The 27,295-nt window shown below is 47.2% G+C and overlaps 1 protein-coding gene across 3 annotated transcripts in view; it reads right to left on the bottom strand.

Annotated features, from left to right (window-relative positions):
• LARP4 (La ribonucleoprotein 4) overlaps positions 1-27,295 on the bottom strand; it is a 158,259-nt gene that overhangs the window by 42,177 nt on the left and 88,787 nt on the right. For all 3 annotated transcript variants that reach the window (XM_063952251.1, XM_063952249.1, XM_063952250.1), the window contains exons 7-10: positions 20,722-20,832; positions 18,335-18,388; positions 5,884-6,096; positions 4,109-4,212 (exon numbers count right to left, since the gene is read on the bottom strand). In XM_063952251.1, coding sequence (XP_063808321.1) covers positions 4,109-4,212; positions 5,884-6,096; positions 18,335-18,388; positions 20,722-20,832 — 482 coding nt within the window. The remainder of the gene's footprint in view (positions 1-4,108; positions 4,213-5,883; positions 6,097-18,334; positions 18,389-20,721; positions 20,833-27,295) is intronic.

Genomic DNA, 27,295 nt, shown 5'->3' with positions numbered 1-27,295 from the left:
AAAAATGGAGGAAACGACCCAAGTGAAACTCCTCCGCAGGAGATGCTTTGGTTTCACACCACGACACATACTTTCTCCAAATACGGTGATAATGTTTCGCCGTGACCTCCTTCCTAGCCTTAAGGAGAGTGGGGATGACCTCCCCGGGAATACCCTTCCGAGCTAAAATTTGGCGTTCAACTTCCACGCCGTCAAATGCAGCCGCAGTAAGTCCAGAAACAGGCAGGGCCCCTGCAGCAACAGGTCCTCTCTTAAAGGAAGCGGCCAGGGATCTTCCACTAGTAATTCCTCAAGATCCGGATACCAGGCCCTCCGTGGCCAATCTGGAGCGACGAGTATTGCCTGAACCCTTGTTCGCCTTATGATCCTCAACACCTTTGGAATGAGAGGAAGCGGAGGGAAAATATACACCGACTGAAACACCCGCGGAGTCACCAGGGCGTCCACCGCACAGGCTTGGGGTTCCCGTGACCTGGAACAATACTTGTTAAGTTTTTTGTTGAGGCGAGATGCCATCATGTCTATCAGAGGAATTCCCCAACGCCTTGTCACTTCTGCAAATACCTCTTGATGAAGAGCCCACTCTCCTGGATGGAGATCGTGTCTGCTGAGGAAGTCTGCTTCCCAGTTGTCCACGCCCGGGAGGAAGACTGCTGACAGAGCACTCACGTGCTGTTCCGCCCAGCAGAGAATTCTTGTGGCTTCCGCCATCGCCACCCTGCTCCTTGTTCCGCCTTGGCGGTTTACGTACGCCACCGCTGTTATGTTGTCCGACTGAATCAGGACAGGGAGACCCTGAAGAAAACTTCGCTTGCAGGAGGCCGTTGTAAATGGCTCTTAACTCGAGGACATTTATGTGGAGAGAAGATTCCTGGCTTGACCATTTTCCCTGGAAACTTCTTCCCTGCGCGACTGCGCCCCAGCCTCGGAGACTTGCATCTGTGGTCAGCAGGACCCAGTCCTGGATTCCGAAACGGCGAACCTCTAGAAGGTGAGAGCCTTGCAGCCACCACAGGAGAGAGATCCTGGCCCTGGAAGATGGACTTATTTTCCGATGCATGTGTAGGAGAGACCCGGACCATTTGTCCAGCAGGTCCCACTGAAACACCCTGGCATGAAACCTGCCAAACGGAATGGCTTCATAAGCCGCAACCATCTTCCCTAGCACTCGAGTGCATTGATGAATCGACACTCTTGTCGGTCTCAAAAGCTCCTTGACCATGGGTCTGTATTTTTAGAGCTTTGTCCTCCGGAAGAAAAAAACACTCTAAAGCTCAGTGTCTAAGATCATGCCCAGGAAGGGCAGCCAAGTCGTCGAAATCAACTGACACTTTGGCAAATTTAAAATCCAACCGTGATGTTGCAGAACCGTAAGGGAGAGTTCCACATTCTTTAGCAATTGTTCCTTTGACCTCGCCTTTATCAGGAGATCGTCCAAGTACGGAATAATTGTGACCCCTCGCTTGCGAAGGAGTACCATCATTTCCGCCATTACCTTGATGAAAACCCTCGGGCCGTGTAAAGCCCAAACGGCAACGTCTGAAATTGGTAATGACAACCCTGCACCGCAAATCTCAGGAAGGCCTGATGCGGAGGATATATCGGGACGTGTAAGTAGGCATCCTGTATGTCAACTGACGCCATAAAATCCCCCCCTTCTAGGCTGGAGATCACAGCTCGAAGAGATTCCATCTTGAACTTGAAAGTTTTTAAGTATGGATTGAGGGATTTTAGGTTCAGAATCGGTCTGACCGAACCGTCCGGCTTCGGTACGACAAAGAGGCTCGAATAGAACCCTTTCCCCCATTGGGACGGGGGAACGGGGACAATGACCCTCTGTTGACACAACTTTTGTATCGCAGCAATTACCACTTCTCTTTCTGGAAGAGAAACTGGCAAAGCCGATTTGAAAAAGCGGCGGGGGGGCATCTCCTGAAACTCCAGCTTGTACCCTTTGGACACTATGTCTAAGACCCAAGGATCCAGGGCTGATTGAAACCAGACCTGACTGAAGATTCGGAGACGGCCCCCCACCGGCACGGATTCCCGCAGGGGAGCCCCAGCGTCATGCGGTGGACTTGGTAGAGGCGGGGGAGGACTTTTGGTCCTGGGTGCCTGACACTGCAAGCGACTTCTTTCCCCTTCCTCTACCCTTTGAAGCGAGGTAGGACGAGCCCTTACCTCTTTTGTATTTATTAGGTCGAAAGGACTGCATCTGCTGATGGGGTACCTTTTTCTGTTGATTGGGAACATAAGGAAGAAAAGATGACTTACCCGCAGTAGCGGTAGACACCAGGTCAGCAAGGCCGTCACCAAACAAGACACTACCTTTGAAGGGGAGAGCTTCCATATTTTTCTTGGAGTCAGCATCAGCATTCCATTGATGGATCCACAGCGGCCTCCTGGCCGAAACCGCCATGGCATTGGCTCTTGATCCCAAGAGGCCAACATCCCTCGCCACATCCTTTAGGTAATCTGCAGCATCCTTGATATAACCAAGAGTCAAAAGAATGTTATCCTTATCAAGGGTATCCATATCAGAAGCTAAATTATCAGCCCATTTAGCAATAGCACTACTCACCCATACCAAAGCCACAGCAGGTCTGAGCAATGCACCAGTATTAACGAAAATGGCCTTCAAAGACGTCTCCAGCTTGTGATCCGCCGGATCCTTGAGAGCAGCCGTGTCAGGGGACGGTAGCGCCACCTTCTTGGATTAACGGGATAGAGCCTTGTCGACATGTGGAGACGACTCCCATTTTTCCCTGTCATCAGAGGGGAAAGGATACGCCATAAAAATTCTCTTGGGAATCTGCCACCTCTTGTCCGGCGACTCCCAAACTTTTTCACAAAGAGCATTCATTTCATGAGAGGGGGGAAATTCACCTCAGGCTTTTTCCCTTTAACAGCAGGTTCGTCAGAGATATGTAAAACATCTTTAATAGCCACAATCATCTACTGAATACTCTTAACTACCCTTGGGTGTAAAGTAGCCTCATTAAAATCGACATCGGAATCAGAGTCCGTGTCCGCATCTGCATCTACCATCTGGGTAAATTAACGTTTTTGTGACCCTGAGGGGGTCTGTACCCAAGCCAAAAGCATCCTCCATGGATTTTCTCCATGCTTGTATCTGAGAATTCAGATTTATCCAGCCTCTTAGACAATAAAGCCACATTAGCATTAAGTGTACTTAACATAGTAACCCAATCAGCAGTCGGCTGTGCCGACAGCCATTTCCGGCTCCCTTTCTGCGCCCCCAGTAACCTCCTCCGGGGAGAAACACTCAGCCTCAGACATGCCAACACGTAGTACCGACACCCCCACACTCACACTGGCCAAATAAAGGGGACAGCCTACAGGGAAGCCTGGAGAGAGAAACACAGAGGGAGTATGCCAGCTCACACCCCAGCGCCCATATACCACACAATGAAAAAATATGTTGGTAGCGCTGTTAACAAAAAAGCACCAATTTGTCTGTAGTACTCCGAATACGTAATTAGTATAATTAAGATATCTAATAAACACTAATAGTTTTGATGTTGAAAAAGGACGATCCATTTATTGTAACAAAAAAAACAAAAAAAAATCCTTAAAAAGCAAAAGGGTCAAACATAAAAAAGGTAGATGAATGCTACCAGTTGGCAGCAACACGTTTCGCAGAACGTCCGTTTTCTCAGGCAAATGGACATTGGGTTATTAAAATGTCCAAGGCGCAATTACATCCCCTAAAGGGTAATAAATTGTATGTTATTAACTAGGCTTGTAGGTTACAAATTGGTCTGCACCATATTTGGTCTTCAACATAATCTCTTCATGGCATAAGACAACTACAGAGCATCAGGGAAAACAACGTTGCCCAGCAACCACCTAAAGACAACAATGAGAATTTGTCCAATGTCTGTATCATCAATTACGATATAAACTATTGTTACACTTACTCCCACATACTTTGGGATATCCATTTGGAGAAATTGCCATACAAGACATTACTTACAAGCAGAAGTGTTGGAACCATTCTTTGCATCTTAGAGACTATAACAAGGTAGGGTGTCAAATCTTATAACAAACACCACATATGTTGTATTCCAGCATCATCAATACATACCGGTTTCTATTGAAAGGTCGACCTATACTTAAAGAAGCAGCACTTGTTTTATAAGATCCTGAAGAATTAAAACCATTGACAAACCCTCCATTAGGAAATGGAGCCTGCAAACACAAACAAAGGATTATGTTGGGAAACAGGTCATAACATTGCTGGTTTTCCTCTAAAAAAAAAAAAAAAAAAAGATTACCTTGTCAGATTGCTTTAAGAAGCGTAACAGTGATATTATAAAAATGCTTCCAAGATAATATGCAGAGAACAGATTACCCATTGATACAAAGTAATGCAAACATAGCAAATCAAGGATTTGTAACATCTACTTATGTAAGAGGAAGACTTCTTTTAAGGGAGGAAGTGGAGTCTTAAGAACTCCTGGGAACTTAAATGTGACTTATGAAATACTTATCTCAATTGGTTTAAAATATGCCTAACAAAAAAATAATTTGAAAAATCTGGTCTCATTTGGTCACAACAAGTACATACTGTTCCCAAATTCTATTTTTCTGCAAGCAGAAAAGCAAGGAGGACAGAACTATTAGCACACGCACAATCACAAGTGAACAAGAGTATTGTGGCCCTCAGATCTCATAATCTTGCAATCACAGGGCTGGCCCAACATTCATTGACTAAGCAGATCACAAATTTCCTCTCTCACTGTCAGGAACCAGAAATGAATAACCATCGCTGGTTTCCGAGGCGGAAAGTTAAGCCAAATATTTCAAGTAAATTTAAAAAAAGAGCTCTTGTAAATGAATGTTAAACCTTCTATCCTCAAGGCGCAAGTTTTCATCACTGGGCCACATCCAATAAAACCCTTTTCTCAAAATAAGAGGTGGTGTACAATTTACATACTATAATAAATCAAGCTTTTAAAATGGAGTAATGCAAAGAAGCAAAAATATTGGTACCAACTGTAAAAGATATCTTGAAAATATTCCAGAATGGGTATGAAAACATTATATAGGGACTAATTCAGACCTGATCGCATCCCTGTGAATTTGCAGAGGTCTGCAATCGAATAGTTGCCGCCCAGACAGCAGAGTGAAAAGCCACCCCGTGCAAATAACTTTGCAAAAGCCAGTCAGCTGCAAATCCGTTCGCAACTCACTCACAATTTAATGTTTTTTTCAGTCTGTGTGTAGCCCAGGACTTACACCTAAAGTGACGGGAGCTATTCAATTGCTTGAGCAACCGAGTGCTGTTCGGGACAGCCAGTGTCTTGAGCCCAAAATGCACGGTGTTAGCATGAAAAAACCCACTTTGCGCAGCTAACTGCCAGGCAAGCTACCGTTAATGCTCCCAAAAGCGCTACTTTGGGCAAATTTCTGCTCACGTCTCAGGAAGGTGCACGCAATACTCTGCCATAACTGATCACCCTCAAAACAACTGAATAGCTCCTGGTCACTTTAGACAGGAGCTACAGATGTGAGAAACATTCGATTATGCCAATTGTTCAAATCCAAGAAGCAATGTGTAAAACTCAAACGAAATACACATTTGGGATTTAGGAAAATACAGTTAACGGACTCACCAAGTGAATTGTCAAATAACTAAAAAGGAAAATTTGTTTCAGTAGAGTACTTAACATGACACAGATACATATGGGAAAATTGCACAAATAGCAATTCCAGTGTTGTGGCGTCTCAAGCCATAGCACACACACAAAGCATTACGCTATGACCGTGTGCATGTGCCTGGCAACTGGCCATTTCAGCAGTAACGTTTTTACAAGAAAACTACAATATAGCTACTGATCAGAATGTAGAACTACTTACCAGTGGTGTTTCAAAGTAAGGTGCTGGGTTTGGAGACCATGTTTGAGGCACAATGTTATAAATTGAATACTGCTGATGAGGACTATATACAGGCTGCATAAAGAGAGGAGAGGGGAACTGTGCTTGGGTCTGAACGGGCTGAGTGTACACACTAGAGTCCACCGTTCTATATCCATTCTTTGCAAAGAATGTGTTGATGGCTTTTATCCTAGCCTGTGGGAAGCAACCAGATTTAACAATGAAAGAGCTATACATACTATATATTAAGCTTTAAACGCCAGCTAAACAAAAAATAGGATTTTGGTACTTACCAGGTAAATCCTTTTCTTTGAATCCATAGGGGGCACTGGAGTACTCTTGAGATATGGACGGGCTTCCGTAGGAACAGCACTGAATATTTAAATTTAGAACACTCCACCCCTCCATATCCCCGAGTACCTCTCAGTGTTTTTTACTGAGCCGAACAGGAACTATAGAGAGGTTGACAATGGAGTATTACATATAACATAACGGACAATAACGAAGTTGACACCTAACGTTACTGACAACTAAACAGTTGACACCCTAACCAGCACTTGTAATTTGAACCAGTCGGTGAAAGTGTGTTACCATAAGATCCTCAGAACTCACCACAACTAGGTAAAACTGCTCTGGGTGGGCGTCCAGTGCCCCCTATGGATTCAAAGAAAAGGATTTACCTGGTAAGTACCAAAATCCTATTTTCTTTATCATCCACTAGGGGTCACTGGAGTACTCTTGGGACGTACCAAAGCTTCCCCCGTGGGCGGGAGAGCTGTTTGGCACTTGTAACACTAGGCGGCCAAAGCTAGATGCTGATGCCGTAAACGTATCAAACTTGTAAAAGCGCACAAACGTGTGCACTGAAGACCATGTAGCCGCACGGCAAAGCTGCGTCGTAGAAGCTCCCCGACCAGCTGCCCATGAAGTTCCCACAGAACGTGTGGAATGAGCGGTTACTGACGTAGGCGGTTGTAACCGAGCATGAAGGTAAGCCTGACGTATGGTCAGTTTTATCCATCTGGATAAGGTTTGTTTAGACGCTGGCCAACCCATCTTGGCCGCATCATAGAGAACAAACAACGTATCCGTCTTACGAACTGAAGACGTTCGGGATACATAAACGCGTAATGCGCGTACCACATCCAGAGTTACAGAATGTGCCGTCAACACAGGAACTACTATTGGTTGATTGATGTGAAAAGATGACACTACCTTTGGTAAGAAAGCGGGATTCGTCCGAAGTTCCGCTCTGTCATCATGAAACACCAAATACGGTGACTTGCATGACAAGGCACCCAAATCCGAAACACGCCTTGCCGAAGCTAAGGCTAGAAGAAAAATTGTTTTCCAAGTGAGAAACTTAATATCCACTTGCTGTAAGGGTTCAAAACATGATGACTGTAAGAACTCTAAAACCAGATTCAAGTCCCATGGCGCTGTAGGTGGAATGAATGGAGGCTGTACTCTGAGGACACCTTGGAGAAAAGTGCGTATAGACGGCAATAGAGCCAATCGTCTTTGAAAGTAAATTGACAAAGCAGATACCTGCACCTTTAGTGTAGATAAACGCAGGCCTCCATCTAACCCTATTTGTAGAAACAACAAAAGGCGGCATAACTTGAAAGATGATGTCGGAAACTTCCGAGCTTCACACCAACCTATATAGGCACGCCATATTCTGTAATAATGAGCTGCCGTAACCGGCTTCCTAGCTCGTAACATGGTTGGTATAACCGAATCTGGAATGCCCTCTCTTCTTAAGAGGGCGGTCTCAACAGCCACCCCGTCAAACGCAGCCGCGCTAAATCGGGGTAAAGGAACGGACCTTGTTGTAACAGGTCTGGACGTAGTGGGAGCGGCCAAGGATCGTCTGCGAGTAGTCCTCGGAGATCCGAGAACCAAGCTCTCCGAGGCCAATGAGGCGCCACTAGTATGACTGTGACCGACTCTCTTTTGATCCGTTTTAGCACCAGAGGGAGCAACGGAAACGGTGGAAACAGATACACAAGACTGTACGGCCACGCGACAGTGAGAGCATCCACCGCCACTGCCTTTGGATCTCTTGTTCTGGACACATACTGGAACGTTTGGTGATTGTGTCGAGACGCCATCAGGTCCACCTGAGGATAACCCCATCGCTGAACCAACATGTGAAACACTTCTGGATTTAATGCCCATTCGCCTGGATGAAAATCCCGACGACTGAGATAATCCGCTTCCCAGTTGTCCACTCCCGGAATGAACACGGCCGACAATATCACCTGGTGGCATTCCGCCCAATTGAGGATTCGAGCTACTTCCCGCATTGCCATGCGGCTTCTCGTTCCTCCTTGTTTGTTGATGTATGCGACCGCCGTCGCATTGTCCGACTGCACTTGGACAGGCTGAGAGCGAAGCATGTGCACTGCTTGTCGTAGCGCATTGTAAATTGCGCGGAGTTCCAGGACATTTATAGACAGCAATTTTTCGTGATCCGCCCAGAGACCCTGGAGCTGACAATTTTGAATTACCGCTCCCCAACCTCTGAGACTGGCGTCTGTAGTTAGAATTATCCAATTCCAGCCTCCGAACCGTCTTCCTGCGGTTAAATTGTGTTCCTTGAGCCACCAGAGCAGAGATACTCTTGCCCTTGGCGACAACCTCACCTTGTGGTGAATCTGCAGATGCGAGCCCGACCACTGGGCGAGCACATTCAGCTGAAATGGACGAGAGTGAAATATTCCGAACTGAAGCGCCTCGAAAGCTGCCACCATTGTGCCTAAGAGGCGAATGCACAAGTGTACCGACACTGTGCGTGGCTTGAGCACTAATTGTACTAGATGGCGTAGAATTTGTACTTTCTGCTGTGGTAGGTAAATTCTTTGATTGACCGTATCGAGAATCATACCTAGGAACTGAAGGCGTTGAGACGGAATTAGATGTGATTTTTTGAAGTTGACAATCCAACCGTGGTGAACCAGTACCTCGTATGTTAGCAGCGCATGTTGGAGAAGTATCTGTTGAGACGGAGCTTTGATGAGCAGATCGTCTAAATATGGAACTATTGTCACTCCCAGGGATCTGAGATGAGCTATCATGACAGACATCACTTTGGTGAATACCCGAGGCGCTGATGACAGGCCAAACCGTAGAGCCTGAAACTGGTAATGGTTCTGGCGTAATGCAAACCGTAAGAATTTCTGATGAGGCTGCCAAATTGGAATGTGTAAGTACGCATCCTTGAGGTCTAGCGCAATCATAAATTCCTTTGGCTCTAAACCCGCAATCACCGAACGCAGAGACTCCATCTTGAATCTGTAGTAAGTTACGTACTGATTGAGACCCTTTAAGTTCAATATTGGTCTGACTGAGCCATCCGGCTTCGGTACCACAAAAAGACTTGAATAATAACCCTGACCCTGTTGGTGTACAGGGACCGGAATCAAAACTGCCGAATCCAGTAGGGACTGAATGGCAATTTGCAGAACCCTCCTCTTGTCGTCCGACAGAGGCAATCCTGTCTTGAAAAACCGCAGAGGCGGAAGACAGTCGAACTCTATTTTGTAACCTTTTAACACTAAATTGCGGATCCACCCATCCGCGGATGTGTGGAACCACGCCAAATGGAACGTCTGAAGGCGTGCTCCCACAATCGGAGAACCGAGATGGGCTGGTAGCCCGTCATGCCACTGGCTTGTCGGTAACCTTAGCGTCCTGGCGAGTTGTGTTGGTTTGTTGGAAACCACGTCCGCGACCACGTCTAGCAGGCGTGGCTGATCCTCTGCCACGTCCTCGAAAGGGCTGAGGTCTAAAGGATTTGAACGAAGGTCCAGCGTATCTTCTTCTTGATACCGGTGGAGGCAATGGTAAGAAAACAGACTTACCTCCCGTAGCCTCAGCAATCCATGCGTCCAATTCAGGACCAAACAACTTCTTGCCATCGTAAGGCAACGCCTCTATACCTCGTTTGACCTCTGCCTCCGCATGATAAGCACGCAGCCAGAGTGCTCTTCGTGCCGTAACTAGCGACGATGAAATACGAGAAGTGAGCTGACAGACGTCAGTAGACGCTGTACAGAGATACTCCACCGCCTCAATCATTTGATTTACAAGAATTATCAGATTTTCGTCATGTAAAGCAGATTTGAGTTCTGTAAACCATATTATGAGTGCCTTAGTGACCCAAATGCCAACCAATCCAGGTCTTAGCATCACACCTGCTGCTACATACATGGATTTTAGCATAGTTTCTATCTTGCGATCTGAAGGGTCTTTAAGCGTAGTAGCTGCTAGCACTGGTATGGTTAATTTCTTGGTAAGCTTTGACACTGAAGAATCAACTATTGGTGGATTCTCCCATGTACATGTTACCGAGTCTGGAAACGGGTAACTAGACTTAAATCTGCGAGGTATAGAAAACCGTTTATCTGGATTCTGTCGTGTTTCTACTAACATCTGATTAAGAGGTTCCGACACAGGAAAACTTATTGGAGTTTTTTGTCGTTTAGTAAATACGACCTGATCATTTGTGAGAGGCTCCTCAGTTTCAGTAAACTTCAGAGACTGACGTACCGCTCTGATGAGATCATCAATGCCGGAACTGTTAAAATCCTCGCCATCTGACTCCACTTCGCCCTCCTCACCCTCATCTTGTTCCGTGAGGTCTGGCATGGAATCGTCAGAGTGCAACATAGCAGAAACTGGAAAATCATAAGACATATGAAATTTATCCCGTTTACCCAAAATGGATTTGGACCTTACGCAAAGCTGAGACGCCTCCGGTAGTTCTGGCGGTCTCACCCTAGACTCAGATCTTACCGTTTCCCGCTCCTGACGAGCGGCGGTCAATTCTGATTGTAACCTATCTAGTACATTTACTAACATACCCCACGGAGGGTCCGGTGAGGACATTGGTTGTTAAACTGGAGCAGAAATGGTATTCTGAACCGAATTCACAAAACATACTGTACATGTGGTAGATCCATCCGGTAACACACTGTTACAGACTTTGCAATTATGCTTTTTAGTTTTTGCTGGTGCCTTACTCATTATGGCGACAGACAATACAATACACAAACACAGACACTTGCACGACTCAGTAAAAATAAGAATTTACTTACCGATAATTCTATTTCTCATAGTCCGTAGTGGATGCTGGGGACTCCGAAAGGACCATGGGGAATAGCGGCTCCGCAGGAGACTGGGCACAAAAGTAAAAGCTTTAGGACTACCTGGTGTGCACTGGCTCCTCCCCCTATGACCCTCCTCCAAGCCTCAGTTAGGATACTGTGCCCGGACGAGCGTACACAATAAGGAAGGATTTTGAATCCCGGGTAAGACTCATACCAGCCACACCAATCACACCGTACAACTTGTGATTTGAACCCAGTTAACAGCATGATAACAGAGGAGCCTCTGAAAAGATGGCTCACAACAATAATAACCCGATTTTTGTAACAATAACTATGTACAAGTATTGCAGACAATCCGCACTTGGGATGGGCGCCCAGCATCCACTACGGACTATGAGAAATAGAATTATCGGTAAGTAAATTCTTATTTTCTCTGACGTCCTAGTGGATGCTGGGGACTCCGAAAGGACCATGGGGATTATACCAAAGCTCCCAAACGGGCGGGAGAGTGCGGATGACTCTGCAGCACCGAATGAGAGAACTCCAGGTCCTCCTCAGCCAGGGTATCAAATTTGTAGAATTTAGCAAACGTGTTTGCCCCTGACCAAGTAGCTGCTCGGCAAAGTTGTAAAGCCGAGACCCCTCGGGCAGCCGCCCAAGATGAGCCCACTTTCCGTGTGGAATGGGCTTTTACAGATTTTGGCTGTGGCAGGCCTGCCACAGAATGTGCAAGCTGAATTGTACTACAAATCCAACGAGCAATCGTCTGCTTAGTAGCAGGAGCACCCAGCTTGTTGGGTGCATACAGAATAAACAGCGAGTCAGATTTTCTGACTCCAGCCGTCCTGGAAACATATTTTCAGGGCCCTGACTACGTCCAGCAACTTGGAATCCTCCAAGTCCCTAGTAGCCGCAGGCACCACAATAGGCTGGTTTAAGTGAAATGCTGAAACCACCTTAGGGAGAAATTGAGGACGAGTCCTCAATTCTGCCCTATCCGTATGAAAAATTAGGTAAGGGCTTTTATAGGATAAAGCCGCCAATTCTGATACACGCCTGGCTGAAGCCAGGGCTAACAGCATTACCACTTTCCATGTGAGATATTTTAAGTCCACAGTGGTGAGTGGTTCAAACCAATGTGATTTTAGGAATCCCAAAACTACATTGAGATCCCAAGGTGCCACTGGAGGCACAAAAGGAGGCTGTATATGCAGTACCCCCTTGACAAACGTCTGGACTTCAGGAACTGAAGCTAGTTCTTTTTGGAAGAATATTGACAGGGCCGAAATTTGAACCTTAATGGACCCTAATTTTAGGCCCATAGACAGTCCTGTTTGCAGGAAATGCAGGAAACGACCCAGTTGAAATTCCTCTGTAGGGGCCTTCCTGGCCTCACACCACGCAACATATTTACGCCAAATACGGTGATAATGTTGCACAGTTACATCCTTCCTGGCTTTGATCAGGGTAGGGATGACTTCATCCGGAATGCCTTTTTCCTTCAGGATCCGGCGTTCAACCGCCATGCCGTCAAACGCAGCCGCGGTAAGTCTTGGAACAGACATGGTCCCTGCTGGAGCAGGTCTTTTCTTAGAGGTAGAGGCCACGGGTCTTCCGTGAGCATCTCTTGAAGTTCCGGGTACCAAGTCCTTCTTGGCCAATCCGGAGCCACGAGTATAGTCTTTACTCCTCTCCTTCTTATGATTCTCAGTACCTTGGGTATGAGAGGCAGAGGAGGGAACACATACACTGACTGGTACACCCACGGTGTTACCAGAGCGTCCACAGCTATTGCCTGAGGATCCCTTGACCTGGCGCAATATCTGTCCAGTTTTTTGTTGAGGCGGGACACCATCATGTCCACCTTTGGTTTTTCCCAACGGTTCACAATCATGTGGAAGACTTCTGGGTGAAGTCCCCACTCCCCCGGGTGGAGAACGTGTCTGCTGAGGAAGTCTGCTTCCCAGTTGTCCACTCCCGGAATGAACACTGCTGACAGTGCTATCACATGATTTTCCGCCCAGCGAAGAATCCTTGCAACTTCCGTCATTGCCCTCCTGCTTCTTGTGCCGCCCTGTCTGTTTACGTGGGCGACTGCCGTGATGTTGTCCGACTGGATCAACACCGGCTGACCCTGAAGCAGAGGCCTTGCCTGACTTAGGGCATTGTAAATGGCCCTTAGTTCCAGGATATTTATGTGAAGTGACGTTTCCATGCTTGACCACAAGCCCTGGAAATTTCTTCCCTGTGTGACTGCTCCTTAGCCTCTCAGGCTGGCATCCGTGGTCACCAGGACCCAATCCTGAATGCCGAATCTGCGGCCCTCTAGGAGATGAGCACTCTGTTACCACCACAGGAGAGACACCCTTGTCCTTGGAGACAGGGTTATCCGCTGATGCATTTGAAGATGCGATCCGGACCATTTGTCCAGCAGATCCCACTGAAAAGTTCTTGCGTGGAATCTGCCGAATGGAATCGCTTCGTAAGAAGCCACCATCTTTCCCAGGACCCTTGTGCATTGATGCACTGACACTTGGCCTGGTCTTAGGAGGTTCCTGACTAGGTCGGATAACTCCCTGGCTTTCGCCTCCGGGAGAAACACCTTTTTCTGTACTGTGTCCAGAATCATCCCTAGGAACAGCAGACGTGTCGTCTGAATCAGCTGCGATTTTGGAATATTTAGAATCCAACCGTGCTGTCGTAGTACTACTTGAGATAGTGCTACTCCGACCTCTAACTGTTCTCTGGACCTTGCCCTTATCAGGAGATCGTCCAAGTAAGGGATAATTAAGACGCCTTTTCTTCGAAGAAGAATCATCATTTCGGCCATTACCTTGGTAAAGACCCGGGGTGCCGTGGACAATCCAAACGGCAGCGTCTGAAACGGATAGTGACAGTTCTGTACCACAAACCTGAGGTACCCTTGGTGAGAAGGGCAAATTGGGACATGGAGGTAAGCATCCTTGATGTCCAGAGACACCATATAGTCCCCTTCTTCCAGGTTCGCTATCACTGCTCTGAGTGACTCCATCTTGAACTTGAACCTTTTTATGTAAGTGTTCAAGGATTTCAGATTTAAAATAGGTCTCACCGAGCCGTCCGGCTTCGGTACCACAAACAGCGTGGAATAATACCCCTTTCCCTGTTGTAGGAGGGGTACCTTGATTATCACCTGCTGGGAATACAGCTTGTGAATGGCTTCCAATACCGCCTCCCTGTCGGGGGGAGACGTTGGTAAAGCAGACTTCAGGAACCGGCGAGGGGGAGACGTCTCGAATTCCAATCTGTACCCCTGAGATACTACCTGCAGGATCCAGGGGTCCACTTGCGAGTGAGCCCACTGCGCGCTGAAATTCTTGAGACGGGCCCCCACCGTGCCTGAGTCCGCTTGTAAGGCCCCAGCGTCATGCTGAGGACTTGGCAGAAGCGGGGGAGGGCTTCTGTTCGTGGGAAGAGGCTGTCTGCTGCAGTCTTTTCCCCCTTCCTCTGCCCCGGGGCAGATATGAGTGGCCTTTTGCCCGCTTGCCCTTATGGGGACGAAAGGACTGAGCCTGAAAAGACGGTATCTTTTTCTGCTGAGAGGTGACCTGGGGTAAAAAAGGTGGATTTCCCAGCCGTTGCCGTGGCCACCAGGTCCGATAGACCGACCCCAAATAACTCCTCCCCTTTATACGGCAATACTTCCATATGCCGTTTGGAATCCGCATCACCTGACCACTGTCGCGTCCATAACCCTCTTCTGGCAGAAATGGACATCGCACTTACTCTTGATGCCAGAGTGCAAATATCCCTCTGTGCATCTCGCATATATAGAAATGCATCCTTTAAATGCTCTATAGTCAATAATATATTGTCCCTGTCCAGGGTATCAATATTTTCAGTCAGGGAATCCGACCAAGCCACCCCAGCACTGCACATCCAGGCTGAGGCGATTGCTGGTCGCAGTATAATACCAGTATGTGTGTATATACTTTTTAGGATATTTTCCAGCTTCCTATCAGCTGGTTCCTTGAGGGCGGCCGTATCAGGAGACGGTAACGCCACTTGTTTTGATAAGCGTGTGAGCGCCGGGGGTGTTTCCCAACGCGCCCTAACCTCTGGCGGGAAAGGGTATAATGCCAATAATTTTTTAGAAATTAGCAGTTTTTTATCGGGGGAAACCCACGCTTCATCACACACCTCATTTAATTCATCTGATTCAGGAAAAACTACGGGTAGTTTTTTCACACCCCACATAATACCCTTTTTTGTGGTACTTGTAGTATCAGAAATGTTCAAAACCTCCTTCATTGCCGTGATCATGTAACGTGTGGCCCTACTGGAAAATACGTTTGTTTCCTCACAGTCGACACTGGAGTCAGTGTCCGTGTCTGTGTCGACCACCTGAGGTAACGGGCGCTTTAGAGCCCCTGACGGTGTTTGAGACGCCTGTACAGGTATTAACTGATTTGCCGGCTGTCTCATGTCGTCAACAGTCTTTTGTAAAGTGCTGACACTATCACGTAATTCTTTCCATAAGACCATCCAGTCAGGTGTCGACTCCCTAGGGGGTGACATTACTAACACAGGCAATTGCTCCGCCCCCACACCATTTTCCTCCTCATACATGTCGACACAACGTACCGACACACAGCACACACACAGGGAATGCTCTGATAGAGGACAGGACCCCACTAGCCCTTTGGGGAGACAGAGGGAGAGTTTGCCAGCACACACCAGAGCGCTAGCTATATATATATATATATATTGGGTAAAACAAGAGAGGGGGGGCACTAATTTGGCAGATAAATATATATATATATAGGGATAACCTTATATAAGTGTTTTTCCCTGATATAGCTGCTGTATATATTTATCTGCCAAATTAGTGCCCCCCCTCTCTTGTTTTACCCTGTTTCTGTAGTGCAGGACTGCAGGGGAGAGTCAGGGAGCCTTCCTCCAACGGAGCTGTGAGGAAAAAATGGCGCCAGTGTGCTGAGGAGATAGGCTCCGCCCCCTTCTCGGCAGCCTTTCTCCCGCTTTTTTAAGGAAAAATTGGTAGGGGTTAAATGCATCCATATAGCCCAGGAGCTATATGTGATGTATTTTTTGCCAAAAAAGGTGTTTTTATTGCGTCTCAGGGCGCCCTGCACCCTCAGTGACCGGTGTGTGAAGTGTGCTGAGAGCAATGGCGCACAGCTGCGGTGCTGTGCGCTACCTTATTGAAGACAGGACGTCTTCTGCCGCCGATTTTCCGGACCTCTTCAGTCTTCTGGCTCTGTAAGGGGGCCGGCGGCGCGGCTATTGGACCCATCCATGGCTGGGCCTGTGATCGTCCCTCTGGAGCTAATGTCCAGAAGCCTAAGAAGCCCAATCCACTCTGCACGCAGGTGAGTTCGCTTCTTCTCCCCTTAGTCCCTCGGTGCAGTGAGCCTGTTGCCAGCAGGTCTCACTGAAAATAAAAAACCTACTTTAAACTTTTACTCTAAGCAGCTCAGGAGAGCCCCTTAGTATGCACCCTTCTCGTTCGGGCACAAAAATCTAACTGAGGCTTGGAGGAGGGTCATAGGGGGAGGAGCCAGTGCACACCAGGTAGTCCTAAAGCTTTTACTTTTGTGCCCAGTCTCCTGCGGAGCCGCTATTCCCCATGGTCCTTTCGGAGTCCCCAGCATCCACTAGGACGTCAGAGAAATAGCAGTAAGGTGTCTCTGTATATATATCTGGCCAAGTGCAGTACACGTGGCCAGTACTATGTAATGTGATCCCAAATTCCCACTAACACCCCTGCGCCTCCGGTGGAGTAGAGATGTAGGACAGGAACGTTCTGGAATCACAACAGGAAGACAAGGGAAGCATGGTTAAAATGGCTGCCATGCTTATCCATATAATCACAGTGCAGTTTCATATTGATATTATTAACAGCCTGTGTAATCATTATAAAACAGCCTCCCTGCCAGTATAAACATCATTATATATTTATATATGTGCTATACTATCCACAGCCTGTTGCTGCTGTCCTTTTCCCCCCCCTCGCATCTGCTCCATAGTGTGCAGTGCGGGCAGCGGGCACCCCGGGACCTGGGAGCGCGTGGCAGCGCTATGAGACACGGGCAGCAGCGTTCAAGCGGCGGACGGAAGTGCGGGAGAAGCGGCGGCCGGACCCGTTGAGAGACACGGGTACCCTGTAAGAAGCGCCGGAGCAGCGGGAGAAGCGGCGGCCGGACCCGACTTCAGAGACGCGGGAGCAGTGTAGGACAGCGGGTGCTATGTTACCCGGCGGCCGGAGCAACTGCGGCGGGCGGCAGACAGCCGAAAGACCCAGCGCCTTCCCCACACGTCGGGACGGCAGCGGAAGCTGACCGCCCCGTTCACCCCCCTCACATACCTGCAATAGTGCCACTGGCTTGTCGGTATCTGTGAAGAGGCTCCGACGGGGCTTCTCAGTAAGCGCCGGCCAGCCTGCAGGAAGTGTGTGTGTGGCTGTGAGGGAGCTCTTTCAGAGAGGCCCGACACGCCCCTGCTGCTATCAGCAGCTGCACTATCCCTGACCCTGCCTTTTGGAAGGGGGAAAGGGATGTGTAAAATAGAAAAAATATCAAATAAAAAGAAAAATCAAAATAAAATTCTTCAATAGTAATCGTGACCTGAGTCACATAGCTGTTACTACTTCGAGCACAGAAAAAACACTGAGAGGTACTCGGGGATATGGAGGGGTGGAGTGTTCTAAATTTAAATATTCAGTGCTGTTCCTACGGAAGCCCGTCCATATCTCAAGAGTACTCCAGTGCCCCCTATGGATGATAAAGAAACAGCTTTTTTTTTTTTAAATCCGTTTTACACCAGTTAGTTCACTCAACTATAAAAAAAAAAAGTTGCTCATATTGGGGCAGATGTATTAAGCCTGGAGAATGCATAAAGAAGTGATAAAGAGGTGATTAGTGCAAGGTGATAACGCACCAGCCAATCAGGTCATAACTGTCAATTTACATATTGGATCAACTCTTTATGCCTTCTCCAGGCTTAATACATCTGCCCCAATGACCCATATTCAATTTATTAATGCCCAGTGTCCCTCAGTGGAAGTAGGAGAAAACCCAACTATGTTTCTGTATTTCAGAGTACTGGATTAATTGAATATAATGTTGAAGAGAGGAACTCTACTACATTGCGTTTATGGAAAAGAAGGCGACTCAACAATCCATAGCAACACATCGATGACCAAGGCAAACAGAAAATAACCCACTCAGACAAAATACTGCAAAAGGCTTAATGAGCTCCAGGGTGAAACAGTAAGGAGAGGATACAAAGACTTTTAAATAAGTAACAACATATTAACTTACCATTATTGGCTTGTCCTGAAATGTTTTAACTTCTTCCCTTAGATATTTGAATGCCTACAGGAGAAATAAAAATGCTGGACAGTAAACAGACAAGTTAAGATTATCTCAACGCATCTCTAGCTGTATGTTATGGACAAACATGGCATCACTGGAGGGAGAACAGAGTTAGAAAGACTACACAACAAAGCAGATCGCTAAAGTTAAAAATAAAAAATAAGCTAGAAAGGTTGCCCAAAATTAATGACTTGAGAGGACACTGGACCCAAAATTTTATAACTTTGTTTTCCACTCACTGTCCAAAAACATATGCTACTAGAATAGTGCATGTTTGTCAGAGAGAATTTAGACTAGACTATACGAGCAGTGTGCGATGCATTGGTACAGTAAACACAATCTGACTGGTTATAACTGTAATCGGAAGTAAGTTCTTGTGAAACTTCAGAGTACAGAATCATATATAAGTAGCACTGCTCACTTCCTTCACAAACTCGTTATGAGCTAAACAGAGGCCACTGGAGAGTCATGAATGCCTGCATTTACAAGAGTAGTTTGCAACAGCAGGAGAGCTTTGACCGACTGCAAGCTGCTTTTGGGGCTAGAAGCATGATTCAATACCAGTGTTTGAGTGGTTTGCAGAATTACAGTGCAGGAGACGGCTGGAGACTGGGGGAGGGGGGTGTCATTCCGAGTTGATCGCTACCTGAATTTGTTCGCAGCAATCAGGCTAAAACACGGCAGTGCTGCGCAGTGCACACGTGCGACATACGATCACAAACTAGGTAGTTTTGCACAGGGTCTAGCGATGCATTTCAATCGCACTGCTTGCTGCAGTGTGATTGACATGAAGTGGGCGTTTCTGGGTGGCAACTGACAGTTTTCAGGGAGTGTGCAGAAAAACGCAGGCACGCCAGGAAAAACGCAGGCGTGGCTGGGCGGGTTTGTGACGTCAAATCCGGAACTGAATAGTCTGAAGTGATCGCTAGCGCTGAGTAGGATTTTGAGCTACTCTGAAACTACACAAACATTTTTAGCAGGCGCTCTGCGATTCAACCGTTCGCACTTCTGCTAAGCTAAAATACACTCCGAGTGGGCGGCGGCATAGCGTTTGCACAGCTGCTAAAACTAGCTAGCAACCGATCAACTCGGAATGACCCCCTAGGAGCGCTGCAGTTGACCTGTGTCCACCATCACAGGACAAACTTGCTGCAGTGTGGGCCATAGTTGAGTTGTAGGGCGACCATGATCCAGTTAGAGGAGATACGCATCTCATCAGGATCCATCGGCTCCATACTCCACAAAATGCTTGGCCTGAGAGGTTTCTGCACGTTGGATGCCCCATCATCTGACCCAAGAGCAGGAGGAGACTTGGTGCTGCAACATACTGGCCAGGTTTGATGGTGGTCGCTCAAACACGATCAGTGGAGATGAATCCTGGATCAACAGTTTTGACCCTGAGACCGAACAAGTGCTGGCCCAGTGGACCACAGCTGGAGGTGCACCGCCATAGAAGTTCCGATGTGAGCGCAGAGTGGCCATGCAGATAGTGGCTGTTTTTGTGGCTAAGACTGGTCATGTAGCTTCATCAGCACACTGTCACTGGTACGCCAACCAATGCCTAATGCAAGTGCTGGAAGCCATATACAGGCACCGCCCAAGAACTCATGCTCATATTGCCCATAACGAACCTACCCACAAGTCCAGGAAAGTGGTGGGTTTTCTGGCCCATGAAGAGTCCAGACCTGGCCCTCTGTGACTTTGTGCTTCCAAAAATCAAACACAAGATGCATGGGACTCGTTTTGAGTCACCAGAAGCTACAGTGGAGTTCTTAATCAGGCGTGTAGTAGACATACCTGCTTCACCAATGGTTTGAGCGCATGCAACTTTGCACTGACTCCACTGGCAAATACTTTGAAAAAAATGTAATGTTCACGTTGTCTGTAAATATACTACTTTTGGTGCATCTGGAAACTTAATGCACACCGCTCATAAGCTCAACTAGTGTGAATTGTGAAGCAAACTTTCTGAAATAGAATGTACTATGTTGCCAGTATAAAAAAAAAAAAATGCCAAATGTTATTAGTATCTCTTTTATATGTTGCCATACAATGACAAAACTTTATTAAATACATTTTATTTAGGCTTGGCTTTTGCGGAATGCAAGCGATTGTTTATCAACCACTTTGGTTTAAGAAGCTGACTAATGTTATTCAGTGGGTTTACTGCCAAGCTATTGTGGAAAATCATGTGAACAACTTTATCTGCATCTTCCATTCTGCCACACTCCTGAAACATTCACATATGAAACATAACGTGCCCTAAGCTATTAGACATAAATCGGGTAACTACAAGCAACGGTCGTCAACTCCCAAAAACTGGAAAGACTCACCTGTTGTGCATCAGTGTCAGACTGGAATGTAACATACCAGTTGTTATTGTGAGCAAACTCACAGCTTATTACTTTGGGGCAATTTTCATTGTCAAAAAGTGCTTTCACCTCCTAAAACACAGAGAAAGTCTGTTAGGCAACATTTTATGAAACAGCATTATGTACTTATGTAATTGGAAGCTGTGAGGAAAGGCAGGAAGTGGGGTATAACCACCAATGGGAATGTAATGCGGCCAATGAATGTTGAGGAAATAATGGTCCAAAAAAAAAATAATAATTGTAAAAATAAAACATGCATTGAAAACCTAGGCTCATTAGGTCAAAGAAAAATAAGAATTTACTTACCGATAATTCTATTTCTCGGAGTCCGTAGTGGATGCTGGGGTTCCTGAAAGGACCATGGGGAATAGCGGCTCCGCAGGAGACAGGGCACAAAAAAGTAAAGCTTTACTAGGTCAGGTGGTGTGCACTGGCTCCTCCCCCTATGACCCTCCTCCAGACTCCAGTTAGGTACTGTGCCCGGACGAGCATACACAATAAGGGAGGCATTTTGAATCCCGGGTAAGACTCATACCAGCCACACCAATCACACCGTACAACTTGTGATCTAAACCCAGTTAACAGTATGACAACAGAAAGGGCCTCTTAAAGATGGCTCCTTAACAATAACCCGAATTAGTTAACAATAACTATGTACAAGTATTGCAGATAATCCGCACTTGGGATGGGCGCCCAGCATCCACTACGGACTCCGAGAAATAGAATTATCGGTAAGTAAATTCTTATTTTCTCTATCGTCCTAAGTGGATGCTGGGGTTCCTGAAAGGACCATGGGGATTATACCAAAGCTCCCAAACGGGCGGGAGAGTGCGGATGACTCTGCAGCACCGAATGAGAGAACTCCAGGTCCTCCTTTGCCAGGGTATCAAATTTGTAAAATTTTACAAACGTGTTCTCCCCCGACCACGTAGCTGCTCGGCAGAGTTGTAATGCCGAGACCCCTCGGGCAGCCGCCCAAGATGAGCCCACCTTCCTTGTGGAGTGGGCTTTTACAGTTTTAGGCTGTGGCAGGCCTGCCACAGAATGTGCAAGTTGAATTGTGTTACAAATCCAACGAGCAATCGACTGCTTAGAAGCAGGTGCGCCCAACTTGTTGGGTGCATACAATATAAACAGCGAGTCAGATTTTCTGACTCCAGCCGTCCTTGCAATGTATATTTTTAAGGCTCTGACAACGTCCAACAACTTGGAGTCCTCCAAGTCGCTAGTGGCAGCAGGCACCACAATAGGTTGGTTCAGATGAAATGCTGATACCACTTTAGGGAGAAAATGCGGACGAGTCCGTAGTTCTGCCCTATCCGAATGGAAGATTAGATAAGGACTTTTATAAGATAAAGCCGCCAATTCAGATACTCTCCTGGCAGATGCCAGGGCTAGTAACATAGTCACTTTCAATGTGAGATATTTCAAATCCACCTTTTTCAATGGTTCAAACCAATGGGATTTGAGGAAATCTAAAACTACATTTAGATCCCACGGTGCCACCGGAGGCACCACAGGAGGCTGTATATGCAGTACTCCCTTGACAAAAGTCTGGACCTCAGGGACAGAGGCCAATTCTTTTTGGAAGAATATTGACAGGGCCGAAATTTGAACCTTAATGGATCCCAATTTGAGACCCATAGATAATCCTGATTGCAGGAAATGTAGGAAACGACCCAGTTGGAATTCCTCCGTCGGAACCCTCCGATCCTCGCACCACGCTACATATTTTCGCCAAATGCGGTGATAATGTTTCACGGTGACTTCCTTCCGTGCCTTAATCAAGGTAGGAATGACTTCTTCTGGAATGCCTTTCCCTTTTAGGATCTGGCGTTCAACCGCCATGCCGTCAAACGCAGCTGCGGTAAGTCTTGAAAAAGACAGGGACCCTGCTGTAGCAGGTCCCTTCTCAGAGGTAGAGGCCACGGTTCGTCCGTGAGCATCTCTTGAAGTTCCGGATACCAAGTCCTTCTCGGCCAATCCGGAACCACTAGTATTGTTCTTACTCTTCTTTGCCGTATGATCTTCAATACCTTTGGTATGAGCGGCAGAGGAGGAAACACATACACTGACTGGTACACCCAAGGAGTTACCAGTGCGTCCACAGCTATTGCCTGTGGATCTCTTGACCTGGCGCAATATTTGTCCAGTTTCTTGTTGAGGCGAGACGCCATCATGTCTACAATTGGTCTTTCCCAACGGTCTATTAACATGTTGAAGACTTCTGGATGTAGACCCCACTCTCCCGGATGAAGATCGTGTCTGCTGAGGAAGTCTGCTTCCCAGTTGTCCACGCCCGGGATGAACACTGCTGACAGTGCTATCACGTGATTCTCCGCCCAGCGAAGAATCTTGGCAGCTTCTGCCATTGCACTCCTGCTTCTTGTGCCGCCCTGCCTGTTTACATGGGCGACCGCCGTGATGTTGTCCGACTGAATCAACACCGGCTTTCCTTGCAGGAGAAGTTCCGCCTGGCTTAGAGCATTGTAGATTGCTCTTAGTTCCAGAATGTTTATGTGAAGAGACTTTTCCAGACTCGTCCATACTCCCTGGAAGTTTCTTCCTTGTGTGACTGCTCCCCAGCCTCTCAGGCTGGCGTCCGTGGTCACCAGGATCCAATCCTGAATGCCGAATCTGCGGCCTTCTAATAGGTGAGCCTTCTGCAACCACCACAGAAGTGACACCCTTGTCTTTGGTGACAGGGTTATTCGCAGGTGCATCTGCAGATGCGACCCTGACCATTTGTCCAACAGATCCCTTTGGAATATTCTTGCATGGAATCTGCCGAATGGAATTGCTTCGTAAGAAGCCACCATTTTTCCCAGGACTCTTGTGCATTGATGTACTGACACTTTTCCTGGTTTTAGGAGGTTCCTGACCAGATCGGATAACTCCTTGGCTTTTTCCTCTGGAAGGAAAACCTTTTTCTGAACCGTGTCCAGAATCATTCCTAGGAACAGCAGACGAGTTGTCGGGATTAAATGGGATTTTGGAATATTCAGAATCCACCCGTGTTGTCTTAGCACCTCTTGAGATAGTGCTAAAGCTGTCTCCAGCTGTTCTCTGGACCTTGCCCTTATTAGGAGATCGTCCAAGTATGGGATAACTAATACGCCTTTTCTTCGAAGAAGAATCATCATCTCGGCCATTACCTTGGTAAAGACCCGAGGCGCCGTGGACAATCCGAACGGCAGCGTCTGAAACTGATAGTGACAGTTTTGAACAATGAACCTGAGGTACCCCTGGTGTGCGGGGTAAATCGGAACGTGTAGATACGCATCCTTGATGTCCAAGGATACCATAAAGTCCCCTTCTTCCAGGTTCGCTATCACTGCTCTGAGTGACTCCATCTTGAACTTGAACTTTTTTATGTAGAGGTTCAAGGACTTCAGATTTAGAATAGGCCTTACCGAGCCATCCGGCTTCGGTACCACAAATAGAGTGGAATAATACCCCTTTCCTTGTTGTAATAGGGGTACTTTGACTATCACCTGCTGAGCGTACAGCTTGTGAATGGCTTCCAACACCCTCTCCCTTTCGGAAGAGACGGTTGGTAAGGCAGACTTCAGGAAACGATGAGGAGGATCCGTCTCTAATTCCAACCTGTACCCCTGAGATATTATCTGCAGGATCCAGGGGTCTACCTGCGAGTGAGCCCACTGCGCGCTGTAATTTTTGAGACGGCCCCCCACTGTCCCCGAGTCCGCTTGAGAGGCCCCAGCGTCATGCTGAGGTTTTTGCAGGAGCCGGGGAGGGCTTCTGTTCCTGGGAAGGAGCTGCCTGTTGGTGTCTCTTCCCTCTTCCTCTGCCTCGTGGCAGGTACGACAAGCCCTTTGCTCTCTTATTTTTGTAGGAGCGAAAAGGCTGCGGTTGAAAGGTCGGTGCCTTTCTCTGTTGGGGAGTGACTTGAGGTAAAAAAGTGGATTTCCCGGCAGTAGCCGTGGCCACCAAGTCTGATAGACCAACTCCAAATAACTCCTCCCCTTTATACGGCAAAACCTCCATGTGACGTTTTGAATCCGCATCGCCTGTCCACTGTCGTGTCCATAAGGCTCTTCTGGCTGAAATGGACATAGCACTCATCCGAGATGCCAGTGTGCAAATATCCCTCTGTGCATCACGCATATAGATAAATGCATCCTTTATTTGTTCTAACGACAGTAAAACATTGTCCCTATCTAGGGTATCAATATTTTCAATCAGGGATTCTGACCAAACTACTCCAGCACTGCACATCCAGGCAGTTGCTATAGCTGGTCGTAGTATAACACCTGCATGTGTGTATATATTCTTTTGAATAACTTCCATCTTTCTATCTGATGGATCCTTAAGTGCGGCCGTCTCAGGAGAGGGTAACGCCACTTGTTTGGATAAGCGTGTGAGCGCCTTGTCCACCTTAGGGGGTGTTTCCCAGCGCGCCCTAACCTCTGGCGGGAAAGGGTATAATGCCAATAACTTTTTTGAAATTATCAACTTTTTATCAGGAGCAACCCACGCTTCATCACACACGTCATTTAATTCTTCTGATTCAGGAAAAACTGTTTGTAGTTTTTTCACACCATACATAATACCCTGTTTTACGGTATCTGTAGTATCAGCTAAATGTAACGTCTCCTTCATTGCCAAAATCATATAACGTGTGGCCCTACTGGAAAATACGTTTGAATTTCTACCGTCGTCACTGGAATCAGTGCCCGTGTCTGGGTCTGTGTCGACCGACTGAGGCAAAGGGCGTTTTACAGCCCCTGACGGTGTTTGAGGCGCCTGGACAGGCATTAATTGATTGTCCGGCCGCCTCATGTCCTCAACTGACTGTTTAAGGGAAGATAAACCATCACGTAATTCCACAAATAAAGGCATCCATTCTGGTGTCGACCCCCTGGGGGGTGACATCTGCATATTTGGCAATTGCTCCGCCTCCACACCAATATCGTCCTCATACATGTCGACACCACGTACCGACACACACCGCAAACTCACAGGGAATGCTCTAATGAAGACAGGACCCACTAGCCCTTTTGGGGAGACAGAGGGAGAGTCTGCCAGCACACACCACAAAGCGCTATATATACAAGGGATATCCTTATATTAAGTGCTCCCTTATAGCTGCTTTAATATATATATATATAGCCATTAATGTGCCCCCCCTCTCTGTTTTACCCTGTTTCTGTAGTGCAGTGCAGGGGAGAGACCTGGGAGCCGTTCTGACCAGCGGAGCTGTGACAGAAAATGGCGCCGTGTGCTGAGGAGATAGGCCCCGCCCCTTTTTCGGCGGGTTCTTCTCCCGCTATTTTTCCAGTCAGGCAGGGGTTAAATATCTCCATATAGCCCCTATGGGCTATATGTGAGGTATTTTTAGCCTTGTATAAGGTTTATATTTGCCTCTCAGAGCGCCCCCCCCCAGCGCTCTGCACCCTCAGTGACTGCCCAGTGAAGTGTGCTGAGAGGAAAATGGCGCACAGCTGCAGTGCTGTGCGCTACCTTATGAAGACTGAGGAGTCTTCAGCCGCCGGTTTCCGGACCTCTTCACGCTTCAGCATCTGCAAGGGGGTCGGCGGCGCGGCTCCGGGACCGGACTCCACGGCTGGGCCTGTGTTCGATCCCTCTGGAGCTAATGGTGTCCAGTAGCCAAGCAGCAAATCCACTCTGCATGCAGGTGAGTTTACTACTTTCCCCCTAAGTCCCACGTTGCAGTGATCCTGTTGCCAGCAGGACTCACTGTAAAGAAAAAAACCTAAACTAAACTTTCTCTAAGCAGCTCTTTAGGAGAGCCACCTAGATTGCACCCTTCTCGTTCGGGCACAAAATCTAACTGGAGTCTGGAGGAGGGTCATAGGGGGAGGAGCCAGTGCACACCACCTGACCTAGTAAAGCTTTACTTTTTTGTGCCCTGTCTCCTGCGGAGCCGCTATTCCCCATGGTCCTTTCAGGAACCCCAGCATCCACTTAGGACGATAGAGAAATAAGTATTCCTCCCAAATAATCAGGAAGCCTGAACTATTAGCACACACAAGATCACTAAACACAAGTATTGTGGCCCTCAGATCTCATAATCTTGCGATCACAGGATTGGCCCAACATTCATTGACTAAGCAGATTGCAAACTATTTCCTTTCACTGTCCGGAATCAGAAATGAATAACCACTGCTGGTTCCCGAGATGCGAGGGAAAGCCAAATATCGTAAAGTGATTTAACAAAACAAGCGCTCATGTAAATGAATGGTGACCTATATTCCTCAAGGCGCGAGTTTTCATCACCGGGCCACATTTACTATAACCTTCACTCAAAATAAAAGTTCATGTGAATTCATACTAATTTAAGCATTTAGAATGGAACAACAGTAATAATAGGATTTTGGTACTTACCAGGTAAATCCTTTTCTTTGAATCCATAGGGGGCACTGGAGTACTCTTGGGATATGGGCGGCGTAGCAGAACAAAGGCACTGAATATTTAAATTTAGAACTCTCCACCCCTCCATATCCCTAGAGTACCTCAGTGTACGAACCCAGTGTTTTTACTGAGCGAACTA

This window comes from Pseudophryne corroboree, chromosome 2, assembly GCF_028390025.1.
Source record: "Pseudophryne corroboree isolate aPseCor3 chromosome 2, aPseCor3.hap2, whole genome shotgun sequence".
In the NCBI taxonomy this organism is placed as follows: domain Eukaryota; kingdom Metazoa; phylum Chordata; class Amphibia; order Anura; family Myobatrachidae; genus Pseudophryne; species Pseudophryne corroboree.
Note: the sequence above shows the minus strand (reverse complement) of the source record. Positions and strands in the feature narration are given on the sequence as shown.